Below are 12,171 nucleotides of genomic sequence, written 5' to 3'. Positions count from 1 at the left end.
CATTAGACAGAATGTTTAGGGGAAAATGAAACTTTCAGCCTTTTGAGGTCCCATTCTATCCCAGGGAATGCTGTGAAATTATTTCCCTGCCCAACACACCACACTGAGAGTTTCCCACCAGATTCTGAGATGCAAATCCTAAAAGAAGATATTAATCCACTGAGACCATGGAATTTCTCCCTCCATCAGACATTAGTTTTGCACTGAGTTTACACCACATACAGACCTGATTCAGGACTGAAAATTCAGGTCAAACACTGAGAACATGTTGGTTGAAACCCACTCTGTGGTTTCTCTTTACAATATCAAAATAAGAACCAAAAAAACCAATATTTCAAAAATAAAGTTGGCTGAATATCTGAAAAATAATTTCAAAAGCCCATGTGTTTTTTCTCACTGATAATGTACCTGAAACGTTACGTAGAGCAAGAAAAATGCACACAAAACAATGTCACTCCTTTTACACAGACCTCAGGAAAACTGGCTCCTTTGTTCCCTCTCCAAATCTCCCCAATATTCCTAGTAGGTACCAACAAGCAGGGACAGAAGAGATGGGTTTGATCATGGCACTGGGAATTACCTGGTATCACACAGCATTCTATCCTGGCTGCTTTGAGCCTTGGCCACACACACAAAGTTCCTGATGGTTTAATTGTGTAAATAAATTTAAGGAAACAACAGCAGGAGCCTCCAAAACAAGGTGTTCTCTCAGCTCTGATTTAAAACTTATGATCACACACAGTAATTCTCATCCATTTCCCTTCTCCTGGAAAGGGACAAGCCAAAGAATCTTCTTGGAACTGATCCATTATCCTTGCAAGACTTATTTCTTCATTTCAGTTCATTTGGTTTTTCCTTCTCAGACTGCTGCTCCATTTACAGGAAATATATCATGAGAAAACTGTTTTAAGCTACAAAAATCTCAACTAAATCTGAGTCTGCAACAGAAAAACAGGAGGCAGGGGAATCCTTTATGAAAAGTCTTCCAAGGGGTAAATGGTGTCTCCTGTAGCTCCTGAGGAGGAGCTGAACTGATTTGAGTGAGATGTTTGAGCAGGGGTGGGAAACACTCATACTGACACAGCCCAGCTGGGGATGGTGCTTCAGGAGCACTGGTGGGCAGGTTGGAAATTCAGAAGTCATATGGAAAATGAGACCTTTCCCCTATGGATTCCCAGTGGTCCCATCTGCCACAGGCGGGAGGAATTCAGCCCTTAAAGCAGAGCAGGACCTGCCAAGATCCCACCAGTCCTGACCCATTACAGCCCCTTGTCTCAAGTGTCAGATCAAGAGAGTTTGTGCATCCATGTCACAAAACACGGAATCATTCAGCTGGGAAAAGCCCTCTGAGATCACTGAGCCCAACCATTCCCAGCACTGCCAAGGCCACCACTAACCCATGTCCCCAAGTGCCACATCCACTTGGCTTTTAAATCCCTTCAGGGATGGGGACTCCACCACTGCCCTGGGCAGCTGTGCCAGCAATGGACAGCCCTTTTAGGGAAGGAATTCTCCCTAATTTCCAATCTAAATCTCCCCTGGCACAACTTGAGGCCGTTTCCCTTTGTCCTGTCCCTTGTTCCCTGGGAGCAGAGCCCAACCCCCACCTGGCTCCCCCCTCCTGTCAGGGAGTTGCAGAGAGTGAGAAGGTCCCCCCTGAGCCTCCTTTTCTCCAGGCTGAGCCCCCCCAGCTCCCTCAGCTGCTCCTGGTGCTCCAGACCCTTCCCCAGCTTCGTTCCCTTCCCTAGACACACTCCAGCCCCTCAATGTCTTTTTCAACTCAGACCAAAACATTTCAAGGCTGCCCAAGTAACCACAAAGCATAAAATAAGAAGACAAGCGATCTCTAGTGCTTTTAGGTGCCTCTCCATGTCCATAGCAGGGGAGTGGCAGCACCTTGGCCCCCCCAGCCCAGGGGCCCATCCTGGGGGGGGAAAAGCAAACTGTGACCAATTCAGATAAAATTCCTCCAAGGGACACAGCAAAAATTACCAACTGCTGTATCAGTACTAATCTTCCAAGTACCAGCAGAGACAATCCTCAGCCTGCACACCTTGTTTGGCTCTTGGTTGGGGAAACCCCCCCCCAGCAGGTGTTTTAACTGTGTAATTGCTATTACTGACAGTGAAACCTGATTTAAACACTCTATAAGTGCACTGGCATTTTTCAAAGAAAAAAAACCCTAGTACTTGTTTTACCGAGCAGTTAAAGTCAATTACATCTGACTTCGATGACATTTACCAAGCAAAGAGCTGAGCATGAATGAAAGGATTTGGTTGTTTGTCTTTTGTAACTACAGGAAATATTTATATTTTCTCTTTTGTCAATATCTTGTTACTACATGGGAGACACTGAACGAGGCCCCTCTGGTTCACACCAGAGGAAACAACTGTTTGTTAGGCCACGAACGTGATGAGTCCCAGAATCACTGAGGCTGGAAAAGACCTCTGAGATCAAGTCCAACTTGTGACTGACCCTCACCTTGTCGCCCAGCCCAGAGCACTGAGTGCCAAGTCCTGTCCTTAAGCACCACAGCAGCACATTCCCTCCACAAGGGTATTTTTATTCTGCCAGAAGATCTTTCTTTCTTCTTCTGGTTCATCATACCAATGATATTCCAGGAAAAAAGGATTAGAGAAGCGTTTTTTCTATACGTACATGAGATCATGGAATATCCTGAGTTGGAAGAGATCCACAAGGACCATCATTCCAACTCCTGGCCCTGCCCAGAAAACCCCAACAATCCCACCCTGTCCCTGAGAGTGTTGTCCAAATGCTCCTTGGGCTCTGGCAGCCTTGGGGCCGTGACCACTGCCCTGGGGAGCCTGTTCAGTGCCCGACCACCCTCTGGGGGAAGAACCTTTGCCTGAGATCCAACCTAACCCTGCCCCAACACAGCCCCAGGTGTTCCCTGGGTCCTGTCACTGGTCCCCAGGCATTCTCTGAATGCCTTGGGAATCCCAGTCTGTTTGCACAGACCAAGTGCATCATGATCCATAAATCAATCCAGTTGGGTCCAGCCACATATTTTCACCAATAAATGCTCCATGATTGACTTCATTTTTTCAGTTTTTTCAAATTTGCAATATTAAAACGTTCTGCCTGCCATCACTCTGCCTGTCCTTTTCATGAAGTTTGCTTTGGTAACTCAAAAAACAGCTGAATTTTCACACAATTAGAACCATCACCCCACTTCTTAGAGAGTCTTAATTGGGCAGCAGAGCGCTTCCAGTTTCCAACAGAGATTTTGTGTCCAACAGGAGAAGAGAATTGGTGCTCATTTCAATGTGATTCTGGGTATTAATTTATCCCACTGTACAATCATGACTTCCCTTGCATGTGCCAACACAGATAGGAACAGAAAAGTAATTTTATGCTGAATATTAGCTCCAGTAGGAAGTTATCACTTTAATAACTATAAACATTCATTATCTTGCTTCGTTACACAGCATTAAAGCTGGGCAGATCATTTACAACAAGCTTGTTAGAACTACTCAGCATTCCAAGTCAAGCCTATTTTACTGCCAGGCATGTGGGACACCTAGGAAAGAGAAGGAAAAGCTTCCTGAGGAGAAGAACATCACATTTCTGATTAGAATATTTGTGATTTTTCAAAAATTGTTATTTTTTGCTCACCTAATACCTAGGAATTCTGGTATGCAGGATGACCAGACTAATCTTAAATTACCACTGAATGAATCATCTTCCTGATGGGAATGAGCCCATTAGAGAGGGGCTCTGTTCCTGGCAGAACAGGCAGGAACAATCCCAGTGCCAGAACTGCGTTAGCTCTCCAAGTATTATATATCACTGGATCACAGTTTTTAATTAATCTTGTAAAGACAAGAAAGAAAAGGGTTTGTAGCTTCCACAGAGGTTGGACAAATGTCCTCAGCCCAGCTTTCCCCAGCCCTGCAGTCTGCTGGAACACCCAACCCCACCAGCTGGGCACTGGGAGGAGATGAGCAGAGCAACTTCCTGGTAACTGGGAGGTACTGGAGGTCTCAGGCCTTGCTCCCTAATTTCTTCAATTCCATTCCCCAGAAAACAAATATTTTTTACAGACAAATTTTATCTCATAGAGTCACGGAATTGTTAAGGTTGGGAAAGCCCTCGAAGATCATCAAGTCCAAATGTCAATCCAGCACCACCACCGTGGTCACAACTAAAACATGTTCTCAAGTGCCACATTTACATGGTTTTTGAACACTCCCAAGGATGGGGGCTCCACCAGTGCCCTGGGCAGCTGTGCCAGGGCTGGACAGACCTTTTAGGGAAGGAATTCTCCCTAATTTCCAATCTAAATCTCCCCTGGCACAACTTGAGGCCATTTCCCCTTGTCTGTCCCTCGTTCCCTGGGAGCAGAGCCCGACACCCCCCCCAGCTCCCCCCTCCTGTCAGGGAGTTGCAGAGAGTGAGAAGGTCCCCCCTGAGCCTCCTTTTCTCCAGGCTGAGCCCCCCCAGCTCCCTCAGCTGCTCCTCAACAGACTTGTGCTCCAAATATTTTGCAGGAAATTCCCAGCCCACTCATTCACAATCACAGAATCATGGGACTGTATAGGTTGGAAAAGATCTCGAAGATCATCAAGTCCCACTGTTAATCAGCCTCACCTTTGACAGCAGTAAGAAACTGGGGAGGGAAGGGGTTGGCCAGGAAACATCTGGCAACATCCAGGCCAGGCTGGACAGGGCTTGGAGCAACCTGGGAGAGTGGAAGGTTTCCCTGTCCATGGCAGGGGGTGGGACTGGGTGGGCTTTAAGGTCCCTTCCAACCCAGAAGGGATTGGATTCTATGTGATTCTATGATTCCATGAAGATATTAGGCTGAGCTTAAGGGTGTAATGGGAGTAACTCCACTGTCACGTTACCTTTCCCCAGCACTGACCCCTCACTAAGTGCTGTGACCACTCAAACAGCCATTACCTCTGTTTGCTGCGGGGGAGGAGATGCTTCCTCCCCAAAACACCGTTAAAAATCACTGAATAACTTACGAAAACGTGGTTTAAACCAGCTAATGAAGGAGTGACAGACACATGAAAGGCCCCAGACAAGCACTGGCATTAAGAGCTGGTTTAACACACGACGTTGTTTGGCCGTTTAGGTGCCGAGAGGAAAAATACTGAGTCACTTCCCAGCTGTTCCATGGCAGGGTAAAACAGTGCATTGAAACCTTAAATAATTCGGGAAGCCAGGAACAGGTGGCAAATGGTTTAGGTGGCAGATGGTGCCTTTTTTAATATTTGTACTCACTGCTAATTTAGGGAGTCCATAACCACAGACTCAGCTCTTACCTTCTTCACTCCAATAATTAAAAAACTGCACATAAAGAAAATAAATACCCAATTCTTTACAGAGTAGCTGTAAAAGTGGTATTGCAGGTCACTAGACATCCTATACCTGAATACTCCATGTAACTGCTTATGTTCCCAAAGTTTATTGCATTTAGGTTTCTTTATGATCATCTTCAAAGCCTTGGTTTGACAGTGCTGGGAAATTCAGTTTTCTCTCCATCAGCAGAGCTCACAAGCACGAAGGTGCAGCACAGTGAGGAGCTGCATCTCCACAAGCTCCTATTTAGTCTTTATATGAAACCTGGCACAAAAACTAAGCTAACAGCGAGGCTGGCATTAAATATTTAAGGGAACATTTTGCCTGGTAGATGCATGAGCAGAACCATGAGTAGATGCAAAAAGAAGAAAAAGGGGGGGGGAAAGGAATAAAATCATGAAATGGAGCTGAAACAGCATTGCTGGAACCTTGTCCATGTAAGTCACTGATGTGACAGCAGAAGAATATTGTGCCAAGCCCCTTCTCCCTCTCGGTGCTGCTGGACTGCTCCAGCCCCAGTACCTGAGTTTTAGTCCAGTGAAAGTCCAGTCACAGATCACTCATGTAGAAATAGGTTCCTCAAATTTAAATATTTTAAATAAAATTTTATGTTGCTACTAAACCCAGTATTTTATGCTGCTTTTTCCCCCGTATATTTATTTCATTATTACAGTTTTCCAAGCTCAGGACAGTGGCAAACAAATACCCAACAATAAAAACGATCACAGAAGCTTCTCTCGTGGCAGAGCCACAGCACAGAAAACCTGCACCACCCAGCACATCCCACCCACGTCTGCTCAGCCCCATCCCCAGCTGGGATCCTTCACAGTAAAAGGCAACACATGGGTTTAAATTCCCTAAATATCCTGTGCTCTCTTATAGCTCTGATTTTCTTTTACAAAATGTAAAATAAATTGCATTAAAATGAACTCCAACTCAAGGAAGAACACATCTAACAAGTAATTTCACTTTTTCTATAAAGAATGATTTTTTTCTCCTTTGGTTTCTCCTCCAAGATACTCATAAACAGGCAAAGTGTTTTCTATGGGTCAAATACAATATTCCATGGGAAGCACCACCAACTCTCTGCCCTACAGTAGAATTAATTCAGGAATCACTGAGATACATTTCTCATGAAAAGATTTCATCTGAGCACCAAAGCCATGACCACACACCTTCTGTGAAATCCAATCTCACTATATGGAAAACACACCCTAATTTACATTTTTAACTTCATCAACACATAACATTTCTAAATATAGCCTTGAGCATTCAAAGTACAGTCTCAAAAATTGCCCTTAAGACTTTAAACCAGCCCCGGTGAGGCAAAGATGCCCCAGTACCTCCCCAGCTGCCACATACAGAAAGTTTTTACTCAACACCACACCAAGAAAACAGTGTTGTTTTCCAGTCAGAAACCACGTTGCAACCTATTGGAAAAAAACCACAGACTCAGGTTGGGTCTCCCAGTGTGCTTTAAAATGATAAACAGCCAAGGAATCTACTTAAGTCTTAATCAAATATTATTGTACATTGAGCAGATACCTTTCAAACACCAACACTTAAGCTGAGGATCAGCTCCAGCGGCTTGGTGTAGCTCAGACCACATTTCCTTACAGAACTCACTGAGATGGAGGAACCCGTTCAGTTCATCAACTGCCCGTAAATGCCACAGCAAGAGGGCCACTGCAAATGTCCACAGAATTCTGAACTCAGCTCTGACACCATTTCAGAGGACGCCTCCAAACTGCCCCAGAAAACCCGCCTTCAACCCCCGACTGCAGCGACACCCCCTGCACCCCTCAGGACGTACCCAACACACACAGAAGCCTCTCTGCTGCATGAAAACATGAAAAGCTGCTCATCAGTGTCCCAGGAGGGACCTTACCTGGGAAGGGCGAAGCCACCAGCGGGATTTTGAGCGGGGAGAAGGTGAGGAGGTGGCAGGGCTGGGGGGCCTCGGGCTCCACCGACACCACGGCCGCCGTGGCCAGAGCCAGGGTCTGGTTGGTACCCATGGCCTTCAGGCTGTTCTGGCAACCACCTGTGGGACAGGGAGGCACAGCAGGGTTATCTGGATGGGAAACAGTGGGTTTAAGGAAAAGGACGTTTCCAGCACTCAGTTTCAACACAAGATGGAACAGAAGTCTGCAACACTTCCCACCTGGCCCCTGCTGCATGTCAGAGACATTGGAGCTTGAATATATACTATATATAATATATGTATATATTATATAGTGAGAGCATATCTGCAGTATTGGGTTCAATTCTGGTCTCCAGGCTCAAAAATCCCAAAATCACCGAGGATGGAAAAGCCCTCCCAGATCATCAAGTCCACCCTGTGCCCAATCCCCACCTTGTCACCCAGCCCAGAACACTGAGTGCCATGTTCAGTCCTTCCTTGGACTCCTCCAGGGATGGGGACTCCACTATCTCCCTGGGCAGCCCCTTCCAATGCCTGAACACCCTTTCTGTGAAGAGATTTTCCCTGATATCCAACCTGAACCTCCTCTGGCAAAGTTTGAGGCCATTGCCTCTTGTCCTGGTACTGGTTGCCTGGAAGATGAAGCAGGAAAGACAAGGAGCTACTGGAGAGGGTCCAGCAGAGGCCACAGAGATGATCTGGGGTTTGGAGCATCTCTCTGATGAGCAGAGATTGCAGGAACTGGGCCTGGTTAGCCCAGAGAAGAGAAGGCTGAGGGGATCTCATCAATCCACACAAATATCTCCAAGGAGTGTCAGGATGGTCCCACACTCTGTTCAGTGCTGCCCAGGGACAGGACGAGGAGCAATGGCCATAAACTAAAACACAACAAGTTCCACCTCAACACGAGGAAGAACTTCTTTCCATGGAGGTGGCAGAGCCTGAAACAACTGCCCAGGGAGGGTGTGGAGTCTCCCCCTCTGGAGACATTCCAACCCCACCTGGACTCGTTCCTGTTTCACCTGCTCCAGGTGACCCTGCCTGGGCAGAGGGATGGACTGGGGGATCCCCAGAGGTCCCTTCCAACCCAACTATTCTGTGGCTCTGAGATATATTTCCTAATGACTCCCAAAGCCCCTTTCCTAATCCTTATTCTGAAGTCCCAGCTCATGGCTGGAGCATTTTTAGATATTAAAACCCCATAGATGTGAAAACATCATTATAACCCAGAGGGACAAGGCAGCAGTGACTCATATCCAAACTGCGCAGAGTTATTAAATATAAATGAAAAAACCTCAATAAAAAAGCCAAATATTTGAGCACATTGAACACAATTATTCTCAACTTTCCTAAATATAAGCTGTCTGATTTCAAATCTGATTTTTTTTATTACTTGCTATATTAACAACCCAATGTTCCTCTTGCCTTCCTGGCTGCTCTGCTTTGTTCTGCACACAAATACCTGGGTTTTACAAGTAGTACATGCATATCCTTCATCTCAGAAACATCACATGCAGGAAACTTCCAATGGTCTAATGTGAGAACTAAGGAGTCTTCCAAATTAAAGCTCAAGCAGCATTTAGACTCTGTCCTATTCACCTTGTCTGACAAACTTGCAGGAAAGACCTTCAGAGCTCAATCTTGGCTAAATATGTTAAATAAATGAGAATATGAGGAGTAAAAATCTTAAGGAGAAAACCTAATTTGACACACAGCAGCTGTTCCTCCCTCCACACCGAGCTAAGGATTCCAGAATTAAGCAATCATTAGCTTATTATGTCATTCAGCAAACCCTCCCAGCTCCTGTGGAAATCCTTCAGGCAACAGGAGGCAACTGTGGTGATCCAAAAAAATCACTATTTGATCAGACTCCTCACCCCAGGCACAATGTCAGTCTGGGGGGTTCCTTTATCCTTGCGTATCACTGAGAGGAAAACATGGAATTGGTGTTTGGGAAGGGGGACTATCAGGGGGGTGATGCAGCACCTACAACATCACTGCTGCAGGGTGGAATCACAGACTGGTTTGAGTTGGAAGCTCATCCAGTCTGTCCCCCCCCCCCCGTTCCACTATCCCACACCTTCCACTAGCCCAGGTTGCTCCAAGCCCTGTCCAACCTGCCCTTGGACACTTCCAAGGGATGGGAATTTCTCTGGGAAATCCATTCCAGCCCCTCACCACCCTCACAGCCAAAAAATCCTTCCCAATATCCCATCTAACCCTGCCCTCTGGCAGTGGGAAGCCATTCCCCCTTGTCCTGTACCACCAGGCCCTTGTCCAAAGTCCCTCTCCAGCTTTCTTGGAGCCCCTTTAGACATTGGAAGGGATGCTAAGCTCTCTCTGGAGCCTCCTCTTCTCCAAGTGAACACCCCTAGCTCTCTTAGCTTTGTTCTAACCCTTTATAGACAATTATTTTTCAACAACTAAGCCATGCATTAGTAAAACATACGTTTAAATATTTTCAGTAATCATCACCAAAAAAAAAAGTTTGTTATTTCTACTGTATCCCTCAATGCCAAGAAACACCTGCAGATGCACTAATTAACAGGCACACAGGCCAAAAAAGCTCACAAATATTTCAGTTTTGATCACTCAGTGATGGATAAACAAAAACAAATTTTTCTGCCAGAGTCATGACAGACATTTAAATAAAAATAAATAAAAATCAGTGTCCAACTAATCCAAGTGGTAAATCCAACCTCATTTTGTATTCACCTGGGGACTAGAACAGCCATTTAGTGAGGTCAAACACCTGGCCTCCCAGAGTCAAGGCTCATTCCTAATTCCAGCTGTCTGCAACTGAGAAAAACCCACAAAACATCTTCTGTAGCTCTTATGAAAACTAATGTTGTTTGGAAAAACGGCTTTTCTACTGGCTTCCTACAGGGTACCTGAGCAGAAAGGTTCTTTACTTCTCATTTGATTATTTTATTTTGGAGAAGAGGATGCAATTTCCCCAAAGAGTCCAGGAAAACAGGAAAATAATGTGAGCCTTGGTTGCTTGGCCAGCCAGAGCTTCTGCCAGCACCAATGAGTAACAGTCCTGGAGCAGGGCTTCCTTATTAAACTTTCATCAATCCCCTTATTAAAGTTTCATCAGTCAGTTGAAAGAGAAGTTTGGGTGATTTCCCCTCCTTTGATGAAGTTCTCTCTCCTTCTCTCCTGCTAAATAACTCCATGAAGAAAGGACTATCCCTGCGATTGTTAATCCGGGAGAGGAGGCACGAGTGGGGTGTGTGGGGTCAGCAAAGCCTCTCTCCTATTTGAAGGCAGCTCAACAATCACTCAGCAATTTATCAGCTCTAACACAACACTGGACTTGCCAAAGCTGGCCCAGGATGTGACTCCTTGAGGGCTGAGTACCTTCATCTGAGAAGTTCTTCTCAGAAACCAACCAGATTCTGCCATAAGATTTTTGAAAAAGTTCTTGAAAGAGTTTTTTAGAATCATCATTAACCATTCCACATTTATAGGTGGAATTTCAAGAGTCAAATGCCTTGAAAATAGGAGTAAAATGCAGCTGTCAACATATCCTTGAGGGGGGAAAATATGCAATATTTTTCCTAGCAATGGTGTTTTCCCAAATCTGTTTTTGGCAGGTCAGGGTACACCCTGGGCAGGGAGGTGAGACTTGTCTGCTGAATCCCAGAATCACTGAGGTTTGGAAGAGTCCTCCCAGCACATTCAGTCCAATCTGTGCTCGATGCCCACCTTGTCACCCAGCCCAGAGCACTGAGTGCCATGTTCAGTCCTTCCTTGGACACCTCCAGGGATGGGGATTCCACCACCTCCCTGGGTAGCCCCTTCCAATGCCTGAACACCCTTTCCAGAAATAAATTTTTCCTGAGAATCAGGAAGAATCATCATCAAGGTCTGACAACAGTCATGCTTTAACAGGAGCTTCTGATGTCTCTTGGAAGGAACTTTGCCCTTCCAACCATCCAGCCCCACCCATCCCAGCCCCCACACCTACAGGGTGATGCTCCATGCCCATCTGGCCATTCCACCCCCATCCTACAGGCTCCAAACCATCACTTGCTGAGCTCCTGCAGCAACATCGATCCTTCAATAAGTGAAGCCATGGATTGACTTAAACAGCATATTTATCCCTCTGCAAAGGAAAACATATTGATATCCCTGTCTCCTGCAACCCAACGGGGGAAAACAGCTTGTGTCACTTCCATTTGTGAACTCCAGGTATTGTATGAGCGTGCCAGGGGGAGCCTCACCGACCCCTCACTTTTCTGCTCATTTGCAATAAACAAAAATCCCTGACTCTTCACAAACAAAGCCCTGCAAAGCACTAGGAGAGCTGCATTTATTTACCAAAGGGTCTGTGGTCAGGCAGGACAATGGTATGAAAGGGTCAGAATTACCAGCCTTGCCCATAAATAACACATTTTATGTGTTATTTATATAATGGAAGTGTTAAATCAACCCGAACTGGGCTAAATTTTCTCTTGATTTGGGTTAATAACAAGAAAAAGCACCAAAGAACCATAAACTTAATAAGCAAAACAAAAACTTTGTGAAGACTGTGATTAAAGTCAAGCATTCCCAGACCTAATAAAGCATTTGGCTCTGCAATGCTTGAACACTCCACAAATAAAGAGGGGTTTGATGGCTTTTCAGGGACATGAAGAGGGTCCTGCAGTGCTATTGTTGTTTCCCAAACAGGGAGCCCCAGCACACACATGTTAAATACAAGATAATCCAATTTGAGAAGCCCAAACCTGATTATTTGTATATGCAAATGGGCTTCAAATCAAAGCTTGTGCTCAGGAAATACAGAAGGCTGGAGGTTCTGGGTCCTGTATTTCAGAACTGCTAAAAAACGTAAGACAGAACCCAAATTCAACACAAAGCAACCTCACTTAATTCAGAGATTTGTAATGTCTGAAATCTAAACTGAAATCACC

At 45.4% G+C, this 12,171-nt stretch overlaps 1 protein-coding gene across 2 annotated transcripts in view; it reads right to left on the bottom strand.

Moving 5' to 3' along the window:
• TCERG1L (transcription elongation regulator 1 like) overlaps nucleotides 1–12,171 on the bottom strand; it is a 60,421-nt gene that overhangs the window by 41,764 nt on the left and 6,486 nt on the right. For both annotated transcript variants that reach the window (XM_027746331.2, XM_039378946.1), the window contains exon 4: nucleotides 7,217–7,372. In XM_027746331.2, the coding sequence (XP_027602132.1) occupies nucleotides 7,217–7,372 (156 nt within the window). The remainder of the gene's footprint in view (nucleotides 1–7,216; nucleotides 7,373–12,171) is intronic.

The sequence above is a fragment of the Pipra filicauda genome, unplaced genomic scaffold (assembly GCF_003945595.2).
Source record: "Pipra filicauda isolate LSUMZ 115617 unplaced genomic scaffold, ASM394559v2 scaffold150_size2825430_pilon, whole genome shotgun sequence".
NCBI classification, from domain to species: Eukaryota; Metazoa; Chordata; class Aves; order Passeriformes; family Pipridae; genus Pipra; species Pipra filicauda.
Note: the sequence above shows the minus strand (reverse complement) of the source record. Positions and strands in the feature narration are given on the sequence as shown.